Source organism: Dermacentor silvarum, chromosome 2, assembly GCF_013339745.2.
Source record: "Dermacentor silvarum isolate Dsil-2018 chromosome 2, BIME_Dsil_1.4, whole genome shotgun sequence".
Taxonomy (NCBI): Eukaryota; Metazoa; Arthropoda; class Arachnida; order Ixodida; family Ixodidae; genus Dermacentor; species Dermacentor silvarum.
This window is the reverse complement of record NC_051155.1, coordinates 134,506,362-134,530,230: the sequence shown is the minus strand read 5'-3', so window position 1 is coordinate 134,530,230 and position 23,869 is coordinate 134,506,362. Positions and strand designations below refer to the sequence as shown.

The 23,869-nt window shown below is 45.0% G+C and overlaps 1 protein-coding gene across 1 annotated transcript in view; it reads right to left on the bottom strand.

The window, feature by feature from the left end:
• LOC119441791 (uncharacterized) overlaps window positions 1–23,151 on the bottom strand; it is a 98,787-nt gene extending 75,636 nt beyond the window's left edge. The window contains exon 1 of the mRNA XM_049661625.1: window positions 23,130–23,151. Coding sequence (XP_049517582.1) covers window positions 23,130–23,138 — 9 coding nt within the window. The 5' untranslated portion in view covers window positions 23,139–23,151. The remainder of the gene's footprint in view (window positions 1–23,129) is intronic.
• Between the last annotated feature and the right edge of the window lie 718 nt (window positions 23,152–23,869).

Sequence of the window (23,869 nt, the reverse complement as noted above, 5' to 3'; positions counted from 1 at the left end):
CGGTATGCGTTCGGAGCTGAGGGTATGGTCGATTGCGGTTAACCTCTTTGACACTAATGTCGCTGTTTTAATCGGACCATTGTGGCGTTCTTTGTACGCAAAAGTATTGTATCCAGTCAGTTTAGGTTCAATGTATGTTTCTTGTAGTGCCAATATGTCTGGTGTGTGTGTCTGTGCGTGCATGAACTGCGTTAGATTTCCGCGTTTCCGGCGGAAACTGCGGCAGTTCCATTGCCAAATTTTGATGGGTTGTGTTTGCGCGACATTTTGTTGTCTAGCCATCTTTTATTGTAAGCTGGCCTGAGATGAAGGGCGTGCGTAAGGATGCGCCCGGATATCTTCTCTTGCCTCGAGCGGACTAACACGGGTGCGGTTGGGGGTGGCGTTGTGGACGACCGTCTGAGTAACTTCGTCGCGAATTTGTTGTCTAAATTCTTGGGTTAGCTCAATGAACATCTGTTGCAGGGTGGTTTTGATTTCTTCTTTTATTTCCAGCCTATCTTTCGATAAACTCTCCTTGAGTTCCTGTCTGTCCCGTTGCATTTCGTTGCTCAGGCGCTCTCTATCTTGTTGAAACTCGTGTTTTAACTGGTGTAATTCCTGTCGAAGAGTGATTGCCATTTCGTTTACTAATGTTCGCATCTCTTGCCTAAGCGTTCGGGCTATGTCATTAATCATTTCCTGCACCTGGGCGTTGGTAGTGAACTTATTTGTGAGAGGCACCTGCCCTGTATGAGTATTGTGTGTGCATGTTGTAAGGGGTGGAAAATTAGTGGCAGTGGGAGAAGGTAAGGGGGAAGGATTTGAAAGCCGCTCAGCCCAGCTCACCTTCGGCGGATTCGTACCAGGGCCCTTCGTTGCGGTGGTGGTGGCTTTCCTCGCGCTCTTCTCCAGCATGTCGATGGTTGACCGTGATTCCGCCCCTTGCTCGTTTGTAGCTGCTTCATGCCGTTCATGTCGGGGTGTCTTTGTACGTGGTAGGCTTTGTGATCTGGATGTGGATGCGTCCCTGGATTTATCTCGTTTCTTTGAGTCCGTTGATCTTCGGGGTGATCGGCCTCTGTCTACGTTCGTCTCCGTGGAAGCTGGCGGCGATTTTGACCCGGGAGTTTTTGGTTGATTGGTGCTAGTCCCAGGGTTGGTGGTGGTGGGAACGTTGTTGGCGTCACTGGTGTAGCTGGCGTTACGTAAGAAGTGTGATTTGTTGAAGGGCTTGCGCTGCCTGGCTGGACAGCTTGGGTCCGTAACTGGGTGATCGCCTTCACACAGCACACACTTCGGTTGGCATTGGTGGTCCTCCGATGGGTTTTCGTGTCCGCAGTTTTTGCACCGGGCACTCTCCGGCGTGGGACAGATGTCCGCCCTGTGCCCGGTTTTCAGGCATATGCTGCATACCTGCGACAGCGGTCGGTAGGGTCGACATAGGAGCTCTCCACCGTAATAATAAATTGTTCTTGAGACTTCCAGCCCGTCGAAGGTGATGAGAGCAGCCGTCGACTTTCCGAGCATGCGTGCGAAGAGAATCGGTGCTTGCGGGGAGCGTAGATTAGCCATTAGTTCGTCCGGGTGAGTTTCACTGTCGATCCCAGTGGCAACTCCCTTGCAGGACATGTCGGGGGCTGCCACGTATGCGTATACTTGGTACTCCTTCCCACCAAGTTGAAGGGTAGTGATCCGTCTGATGCGTTCCGCCAACTCCTCTTTTGGCGTACTTGCCACTGCCAGGTTCTGTTCGTTGCGGATTCTCAGTGTGAGTGCGTCAGATTCGGTTGCAGCAATGTGGGCAGCCTGACGCACCGCTCGGGCGACGCGATGCGATTGCCATTTGCTGAAGTCGAGGCCGTCTCGTGGACGGAAGACGATCTTGTAGTCAGACGGTGGAAGTGGTGGGAGTCGTGGTTTTCGTTCGTGTGCCTGGTTGGGAGCGCGGTCTGGTTTGGATTCTCCCGTCGTAGTTGTTGGATGGCTGGCATCGCGTCGGCGTTTACGGGCAACCGTAAACCAGTCTCCCCCATTGCCGTCAGTATCGTTGCTTTCACCTTCGATTGCGGCGTTGATTTCCATTCTTTCGGAGGTTTGGGTGTTTTCAGGGTCTGCGTCGACCAGGGCGGTTTTGATGGAGTCCATTTTGGCCTTGCCAAGGATTATCTCTCAACAGATATCTCTCGGCTACAGCGGGCGGCCTGCCGCCGACGCTGTGATCGCTCCCGTTCGGTTAGGCTTGGCCGGGCAGCCATCACCTTGGATCTTCAAGAGGCGATTTTGTCGCCAGGTGTACATGTACATACATGTAGAGACATACAGGCTGTTTCAGCGAACACTTTCAAAATTTATTTAAGGTTGCGTGTGGCAGATAGCCCAATTCTAGTTAATGAGCTGGTCTAATCGAAGAGGCGGACATTACTTGCACAAAAAATGAAATGCATAATCGACTCATTAACAAACATTTACTAATTGAGCTTTTAACTAATTACCTGATGGCCCGTATTGCAATTTACAAATTTTAACCGTGGAGTTTGCAAGGCGGATCCACCTAGAATTAATTCTCAGGATGACGCCAGTTTCGAGATATTAATTCCCGAACTTTGCGGATAAATGCATCGGCGTTTCAGTTATTTTTGTGCTTCAATGCAAAAAGCGACGTTTTGTTAAGAACGTAACTGGAACGCCAATGCATTTCTCCGGAAATTTCTGGAATTAATATCTCGAAACTGGTGTCATCCCGAGAATTCGTTCCAAGTGGATCCGCCTTGCGAACTCCACGGCTACAGTTTGTAAATTGGAATATGGGCCGTCAGGTAATTTGTTAAAAACTTAATTAGTGAATTTCTGTTAATTATTCGATTATGCATTTCAATTTCTTGCGGAAGTAATGTCCGCCTCTTCGAGTAGACCAGATCATGAACTAGAATTGTGGTATCTGCCACAGGCAACCTTTAAGAATTTTTGATAGTGTTCGCAGAAACACCCTGTATAAAGGTACACGTATAAACGTATGTATACATACACATACGTGTACGTATGTATACGTATGTATATGTATGTATACGTACGTATATACATACGTATGTATATGCATGCTAGCATTCGGTAAATGAGAACTTGAGGCCAATAATGCTTCCCATAAAACGTACTCGAACTGTACATTCAGTGGAGGTGGAGAAACCCCAAAAGATCATGAAAAATCTGGAAGGCCCCACTATGACCTGACGCATAATGAAATGATGATTTTAGCACGTGAAACGCCAGAATTTACCCAAAATGAGAAGAAAAAAATATACCGAACTTCAATTTTTGGTTTTATCTTAGCTGTTGCAAACCTCCTAGCAAGTTCTCTGTTCCGAAATTGAAATGAACACTTCTTCAGGAAAAAGAAACGTTGTAAAAATTTCGAATTTATAGAAGCATGTTCGATAATGCCGCACATTTGCGTGGACAGTGTATAACATACGTACGCCACAAGGCCACTAGACCTACTAGAAAACCGAGAAAGACTAAAGCTTTGCGTAATTACGGTTTGAGATTAACCACGGGGCCAGCTTTCAGGGTGGCACAGCTAATAGTCGAACCTTAGTCCCAACATGTAGCCTTTGTTCTATGAAAATCTAAGCACGAGCAACAGCATGTAATTGGAGACGTTCGAAAAGCAGGTCATTTTATGCTCAGAGCATGCTAAATCTGTATATGGAAAAAACAATAATGGTCTAGTTAATGTTAATCAATTAATTCTTGAACAAAATATGCAACAATATTTCGATGTTCTGGAAGAACGTGCAAGAGGTCAGAGGACAGCACCTTTCTAGCTGTTTCGGTATTCGGTGAATTCGCCCATTATATTATTGCACTTAGTGTTCAGCACGTTTTCGTTTGGCCTGTTACAAGACGGGTGCAGTACTTCGGCGTTGTATTTTTCCGTCTAGGTACTTGCGCCATTCTGTGCCAGCTACGTTCCTGCTATTCTGATAAATCATGCGAAGATCATCGCGTCGAAGATAGTCCGAAGAGCTCTTACGTTTGTTCTGATGACCACTGCCTAAGTTACTATTTCAGAACAGCAGAATGATTTCGTCTACGTTCACAGTTCCCAAATTCCTTAGACGAGTAAACCACTCTAAATTAAGGAGGGATGATAGGCACACATTGGAGGTCAGAGTTTTTCGGATTTTCTCAACTTTCTATCTAAAAAGCATTTCTTCATTTGTAGTGTCTTAATGACATTCCTTATTATTCCTATCACGCTTTCTTTTAATGTGATAAAATCGTTGGCAGTCAAAGTTTTTATGTCTATCTGTCTCTGTAGTTTCTGAAAGACGTAAAAAAACACCACCCAAGCACTCCGTACAGATGGTTAACCAGCGAAGCTGAAACGTGCGGCCCCGGTGTTTAGCAGTGGGTTAATGGCGACGATGTATTGAAGCGTTTCTCAATTATTGGTTGCATGTTTGTGTTTCTAGTGGAACGCAAGCGCCAATGGAGGGCGGATGCTGCTAACCACGACGCCGAGCTAACTCGAGATATCGAACGCATGCGACAACGGCGAACCGAGCAAGCAGTGTTGCGGGCAGAGCAGCGTCAACGTGGCAATGGCGGGAAGGCGTTCGCCGGGGCTATAGTGAACTAGATCTCTCTAGCTCACCATACCTTTACGGAGCGGCGCCCGCGTGCCACACCCCCACAGCGCATGCGCGTCCCCTCTCCTCTCGTTTTCTACGCTCCCTCCCTTTCTCTCCTCTAGGAATCCTCTACGGAGCGGCGCCCGCGTGCCACACCCCAACAGCGCTGCGCGTCCCCTCCCCCTCTCTCACCTCTCCTACGCTCCCCCCTTTCTCTCCTCTAGGAATCCGGAGCGTCGCGCACGACAGATAATGCAACAGCTGCATACTCCGCTGGGGGCGCCACGGTAGTTCCGCGGTATGAAAATGACGGAGCGACAAGCATCAACTGCAGAGATTTTTACAGCAGTTTTTATTTCGGCTGACTATACAAATACACAAGCACAACGTAGCTTCCTTAACCTGCTGCTATTTCTCCCGGTCTGTCCCATTAAACTTGACTGCAAGACTCCTTATCGTAGGCCATAACTTCTACGTCGCACTTCTTTCGGTATTGCTCGGTACATTTACTTGGAACATTGTCTTTGACTTCGTCCGTAGTCCACAGAATGCACTCTGTAATAAAGAATAAGAAGAAGAATTGCCAGTCACCCCGGTTTCCGTAAAAAATGAAAGCTAGTGTATTATCCTATAGGATTAGCCCAGCTTGAACTTGGCATCTTTCGTTATTCGCCCTTATCGTGTAGCTATTCTTACAGAAACTCCAAGCAGATGGCTAAAAAATGAATGCCGTGATTAGTGTCTTTAGATAGGTTTAGTGCAACAATTGATCGTCATGAGAACACAAAGAGTACCCATTACTTGTTTTCACAACGATGCAGACGACATACGAGCACGCTTTAACGGCGAATGTCTCCTTAAAATGCTTGAATATGTGTCGTTATTTAACGACACTACTTGAAAAGAAATGTTACTTGAGATAACCCGATGCGTTCCACGAATATTTAAAACAAACTGTTTCTTACCTGCCTGTAGCGATACGATATCAATAAAGAGTTAGGCTGCATCGGCACTTCGTGTTTATATATGCGCTCTATATATGTTTTTTTAGCAGCACCAAATTTATAAACATTGTCTGTGGCAGATAGTACAATTCCAACCCTCTATCTAAATTACTTGAGGGAGCCATTACTATTACAAGAAATAAAAATGCCTAATTTAATTGTGAACATAATCACCCTAATTCAGTTTTCAATATTGTGCACATTTATAGAAGTTACAATGAGCAATTATTACGACGTTGTCTTTATAATAGAAGTGCACAAAGCAATTTAAAAAAGGCACCTTTAAATAACGTTGCGAGAATAAAATAGCATGGCTTATTATTACTTTTTATGAGGTTTTACGTGCCAGAACCATGATCTGATTATGAGGCACGCCGTAATGAGGGACTCCGGAATAACTTGGACCACCTGGGGTTCTTTAACGTGTACCTAAATCCAAGCACACGGGTGTTTTCGCATTACGCCCCCATCGAAATGCGGCCGCCGTGGCCGGGATTCGATCCCGCGACCTCATGCTCAGCCGCCCAACACCATAGCCACTGAGAAATTACGGCTGGTAAAATAGCAGTGCCCTGAGTATGGAAGTGCCTTGTTTTGACGAACAACCTCCTACATTAGGAAACTATTTAGATAAAAGGGCTACCACGTACATTTGCCATGTTACTTAAGAACAGCGCTACCGACACATGAAAGAGAGTGGACGCACACACGGCGCTGCACTTGCAGTGGAGAAACGAGTCTGTTTTTTGAAGCCTTACATCGAGCTTGCGCGCATGCTCATTGTCAATAAACGCTCTTGGCAATCGCAAAACATTGCCTCGTGGTCACGCGTGATATTAACACCGTTGTTCACCCCTGTTCAACAAGCCCATTTTGTTAAACACACAGCGCCGTGTGTGTCCACTCTCTTTTCTGTGTCGTGTATCGGTAGCGCTGTTTTAGGGGCGAAGCTCCTTATAGCGGCACCCGTTCGTCCCCGTCGTAGTAGGTAGCCGCGTCTAGTTTTATGAATTGCTCAATAGATGGCGTTGTGTGTCCCTATATGTATGTATACCCATATATACATATATATGTATATGTATAGTATAACCGGAAGCCGACTTCCGCTTCCGGTTCCACTTCCGGTTCCACTTTCATTTCCACTTCCGGTTCCGCTTCCGGTTCGAAACCTATCATGCTCGTCGGTGACTTCAACGTTGACATTACAGACCCCAACAAACATTGCTTGATGCATCACATGTCAGAAAAGTACGGACTCAAATGCATCTCCTTTGAAAACCCCAACCCAACCACCATCAGAGGCACCTGCATCGACATCGTGTTTGCCAAATTTCATCTGCAACCAGTGCAAGAACCACTTAGCTTACATTTCACCGACCACAAAGCGGTAATAATGAAAGGACAACGGAAACCAACAATAAAAGTGTGATAAAACATTTAATCAATCGTTTCACGTCAATTTTATCGGGCGAATTAACGGAAGAACTTTCACGGTTTTACCGATGATTACTTCCAGGAGCTTCGCCCAATCTCATCATCATTCACCTCGTGGATCTGCTCTAATTTTTTTAAGTAATAGGGAAAACCACCAACTCGCCCAATACGCCGTTCTTCTTCACGTATGTTTTTTTTGCTCACGTTGGAATCCGGTTTCTCTGACTGACTAGTGCACCCCTTTGTTGTGGTGTTCAAGCCTACCTCTACAGCACCTCTGTTCACTCTCCCGTTCTTTCTATTCGACAGGACAAACAGATGACAATGAACGATGGCATGGTACGAACAGTTGTACCCGGGGCTCTTGAAGACGCTTTAAGTCATCTTTATATAAATATAATGAAGTAGAATTATTTCTAATTATGCCAGTTTAATAACTTTAGATATGTCATGTACTACCTGGAATACGAGAAGTTACGCAAGAGATTGCCAAGAAAGATGCCGCAGTTTTTCATCTAGGTTTAAATTTTTTATTTAATCCTGGCTAATTGTTAGGTGTTACACAGTGTATTCAGGCAGCTTTGTTTTTGAATATGGTGTCATTTCCACCAGAAATCAGTGCATAAGCTTTTAGGTATCTTAACTCAAGCAAACAAACATATATGAAAATTCCAGTCGCTTGGTTCACATGCACAAATATTCACTTGATGCATTTTTTTGCAGAATCTTGTAGAGCTAACTACGTTTCTTAAATAATGTTGTAAAGGTACTATCTATGAGGACAAACAGTACGGGTTCCCTAGCGGAGAGTGCATGAAACGTATCTAATGTGAGTAGTAACAATAATTGAAGGTCCATATGAACTTATCTATGATCACCTTACTGATTGTAATTATGTGGTAAGAAAAGTATTCCTCTGTTGTGCATAACTTGGCGATGCGTCACTGCTACGGACACAAAAAAGTAACTGCACCGCATGAGAAAAAAAATCACGTAGAAACTTCCGTGAGAGTTGTCGAAGTATGCGTAAGCTTTGTGCCACTTGCTCATCTCCACGCAGCCCAGTGTCGTCATCAATGTCATGAACCGTGATCCAAACAGTATAAATGACAGCGCTGTGGCGACGTGAACTGCTACGGACGGCGGCGCAAGGTGAAATAATGACACATGCAAATTACTGCAGGTGACGGCGCCCGTGGTACTGATGCCATTCTGATCATTATAAACCCTTATCGCTCTGTAACGCCATATCCATCCGCATCTGAGGATTATGAACTGAGATGAACCGTACTGCGAGGGCGGCTACGCATATAGCGCGGCCGCACAGGCCCTATCTTGAAAGCTATCTGCGATGTGGACAGGTTGCCCCGAGTGCTGATAGCTTCCAGCGCGCTTTGTTCCGTCGCTTAGTTCGTGTTGAAGCGAGCGCCAGCATGAATGTCTATTCGCTCGCTGCTGCCGGCCGTATCTTCAAAGCAATCGTCTTACGTGACGTATGGACGGACGGACGGACGGACGGGTTTCCTCCTTGGGTAGGCATAGAAATGCTTACACGTTTAATAACTAACAGTGCTAGATCGTTAGGCTGGTGATGTTCAGCCCTCAGCAGACGTCAGCGTACGTTCCTATGGCCAAATCTACGGAGCTGGTTAGGGCAGTTTATCAGCATATGTTCTATGTCTCGGTGTCCTGTTTTGTGTGAAGACAGCCGTCGTACATTGACCAATTCAAGTGAAGGTGGGCAACAAGGCACGATATAACTTTGCATCTTGGTGAGCACCAAGGCTAGGATCACGTTTGCAATATCGTTATTACGTGGCAGCAGTGAAGGCCAATTACATAGGGAGAGGCGGAATTAGAGAGAAACAGTATAAGACGAAACGAAGTCTCAAGCTAGTTTTCTAAAAATGGGCGGCCATATAGTAGGCCCCGAAGCGAATGCATTTTTCCGAGCACCGCTCGTGCGCTTGCGAGAAGTTTGCCGGGGCTGCACTGATGCCATTTACATATATTAGAATCGCAGCCTCCAACCTTCTGAATTTAAAAGAAACAGCTAGTCTGTATCTCAGCTGTAGTTGCATACTATGACATACAACTTCCTTACGTGGTTTGCCGTTATATGGCATCTCCAACACGGCGCAAGTCTGGTAGTCTGCATAGAGGACTCTTGCATCTTGCGTTGGACCGTCAGCTGTAAAATTGTGGCAGAAATTTAGGCTCATAGTGCGTCCTCTCTTTCTCGACACAAGTGATAACATTACGACAAACGTCGTTTACGAAAAATGAAGCAAGGTCAAGATTCCTAACCCATAAGTTAGCAAAAGACAACAAGAGACAAGTATGAATAATATATTGCAGTTTCTGGTCTCATGTTTCTGTCACTATTAGTCTCAGTTCATTTACTTTACATTTGCAGTTAGAATAACTGCCGATAGTTTCACAATTTACTAATTATAAAAGTCTAGTCAAATATGAAATGCGTGAAGAGCGCACTCATAGCAACACCACTTTGGAAGAGAAAAATCACTTTTTGGCTTGAACACAATGTGCTTGCAATAGAACACCAGTACATAAAATTGTCCCAGAGTTCCTCGACGTCATTTGTGAGCGCGTTGCTGCGTTTTTGTATACTTTAATGTGCACATTTTATTTATTTTTTGCGTGAAGAGTATTAGTATTGCAAAAAGATTACTGTTTTTTTTTTCGAACTAAAGCACCATAGACCATTGCTTTCAATCTGTAGGCGCCTGCTATACACTGTGTTTTCTTGTCTTATTTAACATAATCTTTATGGTTAACAGTTTCGTTTCCGTGATTCCTATAGGACTTGTAATCACATGAGATATTTGGCATAGATAAAAACTGACCAAAAAAGGTTCTTCGAAGTCTGAGTGTCACAAATCTAATATATTTTGTCGACATGCTCACGCCGATAAGCACGATCCACAAATTTTAGTTCACCAAGGTGCAAGCGTCGTGCCAAACTGCATGTTACGCATACCTGCCGTATCTTTAAACGCTTCTATGTATGTTTCGCATATGCGCTATTGAGAACGCCGACGTCATGTACTGCGAAGTATTATTAGGTTAAGATCTGTGGTTTACTTGTCCAAAAGTTCACAACACCTTCCGCACTTGCGCTAGGTTTCAACTAGCTCAATGGCATTTGCATTTTGTTCTAATGCAGCAGGTACAGTTCTGTACCTGTTCTGCACAGTAACAAATTTTCAATAAGGACGTTACACAGCAATGATGCGTTTGCTTAGATGCTTTATTCCTCTCGTGTTCGCCCTTGTACTGATAATTTAGCCATACAATAATAAAATGTTTTATACATGCAACACAATATAGCCGTAATTGACTATGTTCCAATACTTGCTTCTCTCTTCTCCAGCAATTAATCTGGTCTACCACTCACAACTTTCAAATTGTTTAAACGATCGAATAATGCTGCATGAAACAAAATATATCTCAAAGTAGGTAACGCCACCTGCTCTTTTAGCGCTTGTTTGCGTCCAGTATAAGAACCATTTCTTTCGCGTGTAACAGCTAACCTCGTTGCAGTATCCGATGCGGTATCCAGCAGTATCCGATGAACTCAACAAATGCGGTTTACAGAATGAGATAGCCTAAGTGAATGGTTGCTAGGCAGTGATCTATCTAAAACTTGAGGGAATGGTGTGCTCAATGTTTATACACATTTGCCGTATTCGTTTTCTTAAGTATACTTAAAAGCAAGCCACTGTGTACGTAGCTTCCGCAATATGTTAGGATACCTTGAATCCTGACTTTGTTCTAAGTTAGAACTCGACATATTTTCCTGGAGACTTATTTGTTCTTTGAGCTAGATGATATTGATTCATGCTAATTTTTATTTAACTTTCACTGATTTGTCTAAGCAATGGTTACATTTCAATATATACATCACTTAAATATGACTTTCTTTCTAGAAGCTTTACTAATTTTATGCGTTTACTGACAGCTTCTTTGCCCCGGCTAAGGCGCTGACTTGTCGTTGTGTGGCACCCTGATTACCTAGAGTTAATGGTACTAATGAAGCTAGGTACTAAATGACAGAATTATCCGTAGAACGGTGCCGTTCTGCTATGTAATCGCTTTCACGTGGAGTTCTAATACTTTCACGTGCATTCAAGTGTGAATGCATTTTATAGTTACCGTCATCAATAGTGACGAATGCCTTGTCAGGTGCGTCTCCTTTCTTGAAGTGGAAGGTGATGTTCTTTCTGAAATGATCGTTAGAAAGCGCGACAACTTCAGAAATATAGTGGAAAAAAACAATAGCGATTACCTGTCGCGGCTTTCATCATTTAACGGTGGATCAATTGTGTTGTTGATACAACTATTTGATCATTTCAACCATTTCAGCATCAGCTTTCAGAAGTTTTTCTTGTTGAAAAAAAAATTCGCGGATGTTTCACTCTTGTAAACCTAGCTATCACGAGCGAAAGGTATGTTTGGCTTGGTTTCGCAATGACTATGCACACAGTAGTTCACTAAGTCTCGCTTCCGCATTTGGTAAGCTTCTCTACAACGTGCTAATCTGGCCTCCCTTTGTTCCGGTGTTTAAGCAGCTAACTTTGCCTTTGCTCGAGATTTCGGAGCCTGCCATCCAGCTATATCTACTGGATGATTGGATTCAGCCTGTCTGTCCATTGTCGCTGTATACGGAACCTCACGGCGACGGCCATGGCGATGACGACCGCGACGGCAGAAATGCGCCTGGAGTGTCCATATAAGTGCTATCGCAATGAATGTTTTTGTTACGTTTGCCGAGCTTCTCATTCTATTAAATTATGGGTGATTAAGCGCAGTTGCCACCTTTGATTCTGGTGCATGCATCGTCACAGTATATGCCCGAGAGTCCTCCGGGTGTGAGGAATAGGCAATCTGCCCTTTTCGTTATGTTGTGCCCACCACAGTAAATAATTGTATCGATAACAAAAAAGGCGAAAGCTTGCACTGGGCCGCGCAAAGCACAAGACACAGCGAACCTGGCCGATTGATTGCGTCTCTTGGTTGTAGATAGGTTATCTCTCTCCCCTTCTTTCTCTTTCTCTCTCTCTCTTTCCATCTCTCTCTCTTTCTCTCTCCCAAAGGAAGTTGTGTTGCAATCTTTAGTACAATGCAACCATATGGTTCCCATAAATGCGCGTTCTGCAAGCGTCGGTGTATAGTGGTTATGACGCTCGCCTTCGGACCGTGGGTATCCGGATTCGAATCCTGCCTTGCCACGAACGGTCATTTTGTTTTATTTATTTATTTCTCTGGGGTGGCGAGGCAGAGGCGCCAGCATGACGTCACAGCGCATGCGGAGCAGCGCGCAGCTGGCGGAATCTCGGCGGAGCCGTGTCTGTTTGGCGGCGCCTGGCTGCTATGGCTACGGCACGGCAGTTTCGTGGCACACGCTCAAATTACGGCTGGCTTAAACTCCGGAAGAAGACGACGACGCTCGAACCATTGCCGATGATGATAATTTTGTGGGAAGCACAAATTACGGCTGGCTTAAGCAGCTTCACTGTTAAAGAAAAGAAACATATTACATAACATTGTGAAAGGGCGAGATTGTCATCCACCCAAACTGTAGCAAGAACCTACAAAGGAAACACATACGGATTCCAGAAAGAAAGCCTTGCATTTGAAGAAAGATTTGTCCAGGTTCGGCATTCGCGCCTGGGAAAAACACCTTTCCGTGGTGGTAGCGCTAGCATCTCAGCTAACGATCAGGCTATCAGATAGCAGCGCAAGGCCGAATTCAACGACAAATGAAAGCCCAGGGACACTGAATGTGGCAAATCAGTTCTGCGGAATCGTGCGTGGTGGAGGAGGCATCATGTAACGTTATAAGTTAAAGGGCTTGAAGTAAAGGCTACTCATAGCGATATTCATTAATTCGAGAAATAAAGTTTTCAATTTGTCAAGAAGTTTTGTCTCTGTCTAATAAAAATACGCATTTCGGCAGATAAGGCTCGGCGCAAAATGATTATCCAAAGATTCACTCACAGTAGGGACAGATATTATAATTGCTGTTTCAATCCAGAGTGATCATAAATAATTACTTTCCTCTCAATATTGCATAGCAAATTAATTTATTGCGAGTAATTTTAGTGAAAGTCATAAAATTGCTATATTGTAGCCATCCAGTACATTAGGCACAATCATGCACTGGAAACCTTGCATAGCAATATTTCAGCACCACGGTGACCCAAAACGCGGCGAAAGTTATAATTTTTGTAAAGAACTGCGGTAAAACTAGAATAAACATGTATTTCTTGTTTTGCAAATTTGATGGATGTTGAAGCTCTTGTAACGAAGTTTTGAAATTGTCGTTATGCTTTATGCTTTGGCGCATTCGATGCCGTATTTGCGAAATACCCCAAACCTTTTTTTTTAATTTGACGATTATTAGCGAAAGCTAGCCGGCCAACCAGGTAATTTCTGGTGGTAGCCCCAACTTTGATACATGGTAGTACATGAGTCTAGTTTTTATTACTTAATTTAGAGGCTCGTTTATAATCCGAATTAACGTCTTCGTAGGCAAGTGCGTACGTGGGCGTTAGGTTACGTGGGGGGGGTACGCGATCACTTTTACAATGCGGTGCGGCGACATGGCAGTCAACGCTCTTAAATCCTATGACAGTCGCAAACGGTGCCCATCGGCGCGTGCCGGCGGCACAAATGTTGAATAGAACATCATCTATCTTGTACCGGGCTCCATTACGGACAACTGTTGCACTCAGCAGAGCGCGAATGCGGCGGTGGTGGAAGCAGCAGCATCTGCACTGGCGCACAGCATGATGGCAGTTGAAACACATTAGATAGCTCAGTGGGCGCGTGCACCCAACTCGAAGGAGTGCACATGCCATCTGGCCATCCACCGCTGCGTTCTCTACGTTGGTCGAGTCAACGTTACGAGACTAGGATCAGTTGAACTCTCTGGAGGCGCCATATATCGCGGGCGCTCCCGTGCCTTGGCTTGCCGCCAGATGGCGGGAGCGCCGCAGGTAGCTCTATAGGTGGGTGCAGCTCTGCGTTGGCCAAGCTGCTCGGGTCCTCCGACTTCGCAAGTTACGAACGCATCAAGTGTTTTCACCGATGCCTTTATCAGTGTTTGTATAGCCTAGCATTTAGCAGACTGATTGAAAAAGCTTTACTGAGCTGTGAAATTGCTGCGGCACTCCCCCGGAGTGCGCTGTTGGAGTCCTTAGTCCAGGGACCCAGCATCCCTGACTGTCCGGTGTGCTTTACAAATCAGCTGTTGCTGATTAGTGCCAAATAAAATTAATAATTTATGAATTAATTTTAATTGGTGGGTTATTCCACGCCAACTGTCGCAACCGTAGCGCTCGAGAAAAATCATTTCCTTTACAAAATGAAAAAAAAAATTAACGTATATGGGTATTACTTGCACAGTATTTTCCTCAAATATTTTGAGCGGAAAAAGAGTTTTGGGGAAAAGTTCACGAACTGGTGGAAAATCAGGTGCAAAAAACACGTTCGCGAAAAATCTACCGTTTTGTGCATTCTTTCAGAATTTGCATTTTTGCGTTGTCCGAACATCGTTGTTTTATTATAAAACAGTTTCATAAGATAATTTTGTTTATTATTCCGCAGCACCGAAGTGAAAATGCGCAAATTATAGCGTTTCTGTGATTTTTTTCACCAAACGTGGTCAAGGAAGAAAACCTGTTAATTATTTTATAGAACTTTCCCTAAAACGTACTATCTTCCAAATTTTTATTTTCGGCTATGTTCTGCCCACAGGCTCTAAAAAAAGCCGGAATTTGGCAAAAACGCTATTTTTGCTTATGATTACACATTGGTCACACACTAAGGTGGTCCATGTAAAATAAGCAGAAAAGCGTATATAATTGAGAAGCATAACAACTTTCGCCACAGAAATTTCAATCAAAGTAATGTGCGCTTTTATCCAGAAAAAAAATTTTTGAATTTGAGTCCCACCGTTGCAATATTTGGCTCGCGCTTCGGCTTCACCTATAGCATGTTGGCGGGAAATACAAACCAACTTTATATGGTGGTGTATTCATAGCACGTGCTTTTTGGTTCTTTCTTTCGTACTGTATTTTTTAGTGGCACGAGCACCGAGTGACACTCTTGTTTATTGCGCAGCAACTTCCGGTTAGGGACCGCGACTTCCGGCTTGTCACAGAGGTGGGTTGAAGTTAAAAATAAATAATAAAAAAAATTTAAACAGGTAGATATCGATGGTTGTTGGCGAATTATCTTGGTGAAAATAGTATTGTATAAAATATTTACCAAAGGTCATTTCCAATATAACCAAGGGCAACATTACTTCAGTCAACCATGAGAACAGGCTGGCTTCAGGAAGGGATATTCTACGATGGATCACATCCATGTCACCAATCAGGTAATCGCGAAATATGCGGAGTGCAATCAAGCTCTCTATATGGCTTTCATAGATTATGAAAACGGCATTTGATTCAGTAGAGATGCCAGCAGTCATAGAGGCATTGCGTAATCAAGGAGGACAGGAGGCATACTCGTACGTGAATATCTTGGGAATTATCTACAAAGATTCCACAGCTGGATTGGCTGTCACCAAGAAAAGTAGAAAGTTACCTAGCAAGAGGGGGGTCAGGCAAGGAGTCACAATCTCTCCAATGCTATAAGAAGTATTGAAGCCTTTAGACTGGGAAGGCTTTGGAGTGAGGATCAATGGCGAATATCTCAGCAACCTTCGGTTTGCAGAAGACATTCTCCTGTTCAGCCACAATGGAGACAAATTACTACAAATGATTGAGGACCCAAAACGAGATAGGGTAAGAGGGGGGTTCAAGATTAAAATGCAGAAGACAAAGATAATCCTCAATAGCCTGGCACGGGAACAAGAATTCAGGATCGCCAGTCAGCCTCTATAGTCTGTAAAGGAGTACGTTTAGCAAGGCGAATTACTCACAGTGGACCCGGATCATGAGAAGGAAATTTACAGAAGAATAAAATTGGGTTGGAGTACATACGGCAGGCATTGCCAAATCCTGACTGGGAGCTTACCACTGTCGTTGAAACGAAAAATTGGAGCACGCTTAAGCTTCGCCTTTAAGAGTAGAACGCGAGAGCGTTACCGGGCCTCGTTCGCATCCCATTTTTCTTTTAGTGGGCTTCACTGCAACACAGACGGTGGGATGGCGAGGCTTACAAAAACCAATCTTACACCACCCCCTTCAAGTCGGCTTCACTTTTAAACAGAAATACATTGCTGAGAAGATGATTTTCCAGGGGCAATATAAGTCGTCTTATATTAAAATAGGAAAGCCCTAGCACCTTTTGTTATTATTTTAATAATTGTTTGCTATTGCCCCGACGCGCGCGTGTGTCCAAAATGCATTAGTCAGGCGAAGTCCCAATTTGACCTGCCGAGGATGCGCGCGGCATCTGGATAGCATTTTCGAAAGTAAACTACCCGAGCGCGCCAGTGTTCGTATAGTAGAAATGCTGGAAAAGGGGTTTGTGTTTAAGTTTCCTCGTAACATAATTATGTTTCTCGTACATTCAAATTACAACCCGACGCCACCATGTCTGCAGGTTCTGGTTAAGCCATACTTTACCATTTTCTGCGGATTTCACTGTGAGAAATTCAATCTTTGTTCACTAACACCTTGCGCTACGCGCAGGTCCTGCGTGATGGGTTTGGTTCGGGATGATTTTTTCGCCACGGACGCCGACATCCACACCGACGCCGGATTTTCGGCGACACGGGGCCCCTAACGCTATAGCGTTAAATGTGTTAAATCAGTACATTGTACCGGTGCTAACATACGGGTAGAAACTTGGAGGTTAACAAAGAATCTTGAGAACAAGTTAAGGACCGCACAAAGAGCGATGGAACGAAAAAAGTTGTCGCAGTTTCACCTGAAAGGCGAAGCATCAATTGCGATAGCAAATTTGTAGAGAGCTATACGGAGTAATGATATTAGCTTTATCAGCTGTATAAACTTGGACATGCAGCAGCACCGGCAACACGCAGAACTGCTGTCGACGCCGTCGGCGTTTTGCCCGCGTTCGCTCAAAATGCGTGCGGCGTTGGTGACTGTTGCCGGAGCCTCTGATATATTAAATAGGCACTTGGTGCCGCAGCTAAACGTCGCCTCCCTTTCCTCCCCCTCCCCCCCCTCCCCCACGGCCTCTCGCGCGTCGGAAGAAGACGCGTTTGCTCTACATATATGGTGATTGTAAAGGAGGAAAGAGACGCCTACTTCTGCAGCCCTTAAGCGAGCACGGCGCAGAAAGCGCGTTTGTTCTCCGCCGTGCGTTCACTCCCCGTGAAAGCGCGTGCCCCTCGCGCCCTTTCACTCGCACATACAGCGTTCGGCACGCGGCTACGATTTCATCTCCATTGACGTCATACGGAACCTCACGGCAACGGCGACGCCGACGGCAGAAATCTGCTTTTGAGTGTCCATATAATTGCTATCGCAATAAAATGTTAGACCTAACGTTAAGAGACAGGAAGAGAATGGTATGGATCAGAGAGCAAACGGGGATAGCTGATACTCTAATTGACATTAAGAGAAAAAAAAATTGTCGCAGTTTCACCCGAAAGGCGAAGCACCAATTGCGATAGAAAAATAGTAGAGAGCTATACGGAGTAAGGATAGTAGTTTTATCAGCTCTATAGGCAGCAGCACCAGCAACGCGCAGAACTGTTCTCGACGCCGTCGGCGTTTTGCCCGCGTTCGCACCGAACGCGCGCGGCGTTTTTATATAAATACGTATTTGGTGCCGCAGCTAAACGTCGCCTCCCCTCCCTCCCTCCTTCCCTCCCGTCCCCTCACAGCCTTTCGCGCGACGGAAAAAGTTGCGTTTGCTCTCTATATATGGAAAGGAGGAACGAGACGCTTAATTCTGCAGCCCTTCAGGGAGCACGGCGCAGAACGCGCGTTTGCTCTCCGACGTGCGTTCGCTCCCCGTGAAAGCGCGCGTCCCTCGCGCCCTTTCTCTCGCACAAACAGCGTCCGGAGCGCGGCGACGATTTCATCGCCGTTGACGTCATACGGAACCTCACGGCGACGGCGACGACGACGGCAGAAATCTGCTCTGGAGTGTCCATATAATTGCTATCGCAATAAAAAATGCAGCTGGGCAGGCCATGTAAAGCGTAGGATGGATAACCGGTGGAACATTTGAGTTACAGAATGGGTACCGAGAGAAGGGATGACGGCAGAAAACAGGTGTTGTGATGAAGCTAGGAAATTTGCAGGCGCAGGTTGGACTCAGCTAGCGCAAGACAGGGGTAATTGGAGCTCGCAGGGACGGGCGTGCTTTCTGCAGTGGACATAAATTTAGGCTGATGACGATTATGATCCACCACTCACAAGATTGTCACAAAAAGCACCGAGACTGCACCAAAACACTGATGTATAATACACACCGCCAAACCACTGAACAGCCGCTGACAGTGGTACGCTGCCCCATCTGCGCCGTGCGGAGTTAGGGCAAAGTTTGGCTTAAAAACGGCACATTTGAGCAGCGCGAAGCGCAGCCCATTTGATAAGGGGGGACTAATTGGCCGGTTCTCGCTGGCGTGCGGACTACGTTGGACTATCATTAGCCGTATTAAACGGGGACAGTGGCCCCTGAAAAGTCCGGTACTAATTCCCTAACGAAATCGTATTAGTGTTTTCCTGATTTTCTGCTTATCAGTAAGAATGCTTCGCCGTTGAAGAATGCATTCTTTCCCGATATTGAGCTAGGTGCGGTCCGCCTCGACTTGAAATAGTCGAGCCTCAGGACTTTTGTAAATAAAAAGTTTTTACACACACACACACACCACCAATGACAATGGATCTACGAGTGTGCTAACGAGGACCGGTATGCACAAAAAGCTGTTATGCTAGAATTGTTTATTAGAGAATAAAGCCTCAGAAAACTTATACAGTCATTGCGATTGGTTGACCTCTTAGCAGATGTGATAGATAACTCTACAATACAGTAGGCTCACGTTCGTACGACGCTACGATCTTGTAATTGTGTAACCAATGTAATTCATTTTATTCTATTACAAGCTTTACGAGTTCAGGTAACTTCATCTAACTCACGACCTTCAAGCACGTTTCACTTATATTGTTTCCAGTAATTTCTGCATATTTACAGGCCGCATCATTGCGGTCAGTACGCCGCTGAAGGCGTACTGCACAGCACTCATGGTAAGGAATCGACGTTTTTAGTGCTAGGCCTTTTGTCACTTGTCTGCTCGGGCGAACACTCAGTCTTTTATGTCTAAGAGTTCATTGCTTACTTCACATGGCCCCTTAGAATCCAGATGTAATCAGCAGTCGGTCCATCACTATCAAATTTTGTCCGAACGGCGGTCAGACAGTCGAGATCTCCATCGTTGTCAGTGTCGAGTATGGCGACGCCGTAGGGGTGCTTCTCAAAAACCTGTAAAATGCGACAGTGGCATTGAAATGATGTGAAATAAATATATAAGAGGCAAAATGGAAACCACCAGACGAGGATACCTTGAAAACGGTGGGCCGAATATTTAGGGGCTGCAAATATCTTATAGGCTTGGAATAGTAAAACTCATGGTTTCACTGGCGTCCCCAATTTTTTTTTCTTTTTGAAGATCGGAAGCAATGATGTAAAATATGCAACCGCAGATATCGTATTCACTTCAATATAGCAACGGAGACTTATCTGTGCTAATTTGCTAATTAAGTAGGTACAACTGAGTAGAATAACGCTTTATTCTGATCGAATGAAATACAACAGCAAACAAATATGATCTCTACGCTGCAGGTTCACACAATGGAGGGAAGTAAATTAGGGCCACTCTTATTAGGGACAGGATTATTATGGGCAACTAGGACCCTAAACGTACGTAGAATTTCCCAGCTGCAGCTTGTTTTCTACTTCCCTCGATTTCCATCACCTCCGGTCTGTATGTTTTAGCGTCGCAATGAGTCAAATGACGCAGTACGGACAACGTGCAGCCGCTACATAAAGGATTCGCGTAAGCGGCGCGTATATATTCGGTTGGCAAACATGGATGTCTGTCTTTTATATAAAAAAATTCACTGACTATTTCGATAGTCCCTAATGCTAAAATTGAGCACAGCTCTGTACGTGTTTTCAGTTCGCGACGTATTGGCTGGCGCGGACAATCTGTCTCGTGCGGCACATTGCAAACGCAGCGAAGTGAGGCGCGACTGCCTCCCTGATCGGGGATCGCGAGAGGCAGCGCCTGGGTGACGCGTGGGCGCAATTCAAGCAGCCGCCCCACCGACAGACCTCCGTCACCTCCCAGACTGGAGTGACCTTACCCAGACGACGCGCGCTACTCTGGCGCCATCTCGTTCATCGTCGCTGCACTACGCTTTTTTTGTCACGCTTTCGGCATACCCTGCTCCGCTTTCCGCCTCATGGTTCCTCCGCGCCCTCCTTTCCGCTATCCTCCTTGCGCCTGTTCCCTCTCCCTGCTTTTTTCATCCCACGCTGCGTTCTGCGTTCGCTCCCACATTTCGCTTGGCTCGTTCGCTCCGTTACGAGTGACGCCAACGCCGACGCTCGCCACAGGAATGGAGAGCTACGGTTAAAAAAAATTATTGGGATCGATGCCCGGGTTTATTGGCTAGGTGCGTCGGGTCGGTTAGCACAGTTTATTTGGACTGCAAACTAGTGCTAGGAAGCCCAAGCCAGTTCTGCGTAAGATATACCAAATCGCAACCTAAAAGACATACATTTCATGTCCGCTCATAGGCATCTCTAACCACACATAACATTAAATTGAATAACGTTTGATGTGCAATGGCTTCTTCGGTATTCTTAAATTTATTATATGCGTGTTACACTTCTCTTGGACCACTGTGTACGCGCCAACATTTATTTTCACGTATCTGTTTTCACGGTTTCGGTGTTTCGCAATCCCATAGGTCCCAACTGCACCCTCGCTCAATGGTTCTCATGCAACACTTTATGAAACGCAATCTCACTATTATAGTGCCTTGCACTATAATTATTCATCACGTGGCACTATTGAAATGAAATCTATAGAGAACAGAAGACTTCAGAACATTGCACAATCCTCGTGGACCTTGCGCATTTGGCTGCCACTACTAATTTCTTTGTGTCTCTGTGCAGTAAATTCTCTCTTTCCTCCTCTTTACCCATTCATTTCCCCTAACACGCCGGTTGACCTACCAAAGATATACTGCCCTACATAGACGAATGTGATCTTGATTTGTGAGTTGTTATCACTGTAGAGTGCTCGCGAGGAGGTTTGTCATGCAATGATACTAAGATCGGCACACTTAAGTCTTCGATTAGACGGCCTTCGGAATCGGCCCCCTTCAAGAACGTTACTAAAGCATTTGCGGTGACACATATCGAGAAAATCTTTAGATATTATTTCGCAATGTGTGGGACGAAAAAGGCGGACGTTCCGGTTACTTTCTTGCTTCAACGTGTAAAAAAAACAGCGTTTTATTTAAAATATAAATGAAAAAATGCTGCATTTTTACGACGAGTTTGACGGCGCATATCTCCAAGCTAGGCTCATTCTGGAAATGCATTCCAAGGTGAAACGCCTTACATTCTCGCCGGCTACAATTCGTAGATTGAAATATGTGCAGTAAAGTAATCATTTAGAGGTTAATTAGTAATGTTTGGTAATTAGATGAACACGGGTTTCGGTTTCTCGTACCGCCTCTCTGAACAATCCAGTTCAAGGACTAGAATTACGTTATCTGCAACAGGTGATTTTTTTTCCATTCCAGAAGCTTAGATATGATCCTCCCATGCTTAAATTTCGGCAGAAATAACATAGGACACCCTTTATATAAAACACGCTTAACCTTGCACTCCGCCGCGCAACACTTGAAACATCGAAGCTAGGCGATTGTAGCCGAGCATTTTCCGGAAGTGCGCGCGAACTTTTCATCTTATTACTTATGATGATGATAATTTTTTTCGCGCGTCTCGGACTTACGGCTGTCATTGCGCATTGCCTAGCGCAGCTTGCAACACTGACACCGCGTTGCAATGCCGACAACGCGTTCCAGCAGACCCGCTCCGTGATTGCGTCTCTCTCTCTCGCTCTTATAGCGCGCAAAACCTCCTCACTTCGCAGAGCACGAGCGTGCGAACGCGCCAGCTATGCACGAAGACGACGACGCTCGAACGCAATCATATGGTTCGCCTAAATACATGTTCTGCAAGCGTGGCTGCATAACCTAGTGATTACGACGCTCGCCTTGGGACCGGGGGTACGCGGGTTCGAATCTCGCCTCGGCAACAAGGTTTATTTCTTCATAGTTTCTTAATACGAACCGTAAATTACGGCTGGCTGAAACAGCTTCGCTGTTAAAAAAAAGATGTGCGACAAACCTGGCTGTTTTACACACTTGTGCCTTAAACGTGACCGGCACGAGAGAAGTCGAGCGCAGGCCCATCGGAGAAGGAACCTTGCCAGTTTTCGTGTTTACCTGTTACCCGCTGTTGATTTTATGTGTGTCTTAATTGCGCCCATGATCACATAACAGCACCAAAATTTGAATTCTTGGGCTTTATGCGCCAAACCACGACGTCATTACGAGCCATGCCATAGGGGACTGGGAATTCTTTTTTTCTGACTTCCTGCCGTTCATTACCGTACAACAAAATTAGGTATACACGAGCATTCTTGCATTTCTCTTCCATCAAAGTACGACAGCCGTGGTCTGGATTTAAATGACACCCTCTAGCGCAGTGGGGCAACGGCATAGCCACTAATCTACCGCGGCGGGTGCTGTAACAACGCATATAAAACAAACGTGATTATATAAAATTATTGCGGATATGTTATATGTGTCCCACTATATTTTTTCTATAACCAAATAATGCTATCAACGAACCATAGAAAGCTATCGCTTTATGAACGTGAGCTTATTAAAAAAGCTTTCAGAGAAAAAATTCAAACAAGGATAATACGTGCCTTCATTATATCCGCGACATCATCCTGTGCGTCCGCATTGGTATCACCGAAAATTGACGGCAATGTGAACCAAAAGGTGCAGATACAGGCTATGACAGTGATATTTACTTGCCGCATTTTGCTTCAACCTGGTGCCGAGTGTTTGTGACCCGAACGATAAGCAACCATCTTTTATAGGAATACGACAGGGTTATTTTATTTCTGTGCGTTGACCGGGGAAAATTCAGTGCGGGTTGCACATATCAGTTTTTGAGTATGTTGCTGTGACAGGCGATTATAAAACTTGTTCTTTACAATTTCTGTTTTCTTATAAGTTTTTTTTCTAGGTGTCTAGCCAGGAACTGCGCGGCGGCAATTTTAAGCTCACCAGTAATTTGGGCTGTCAGGCGCCCGGACATGGGGTGAGTACAGGGCGGCGACCGCGCCAGCTCTTGCACTTGTCACTTATCCGTTACGGGATCGAGGATTTTTTTTTCATTCTGCATAGGAAACTCTTTGCTGTTTCTCCCCTTCTTTTCAGTTGCTTCCAAATTTACATTTGTTTACATTTAGTGGTCAGTGTCATGCAGAAGCACAGTTCATACCAACTCTACCTCGTTCATACAGAAAGAAAACCGAAGCAGAAAACAAAAGTACCGTGTAATTGGAAAAATAGAGCTATCTCACTTATTATTTTGCGTCCCGCAATAGTAGACGTTTAATTATAAAACTGCATTAGAAGGTGCAGTTGGTTGGCCTGTTGCTTTTTTTTTTTTGCCCTCGCTGAGTATAGAAACTTGTCACGCTGGTTTGTAAAAAAAATTACGTCTGACTTCAGTGCTAACGCTTAGCAGAACACGCGTTTGCGA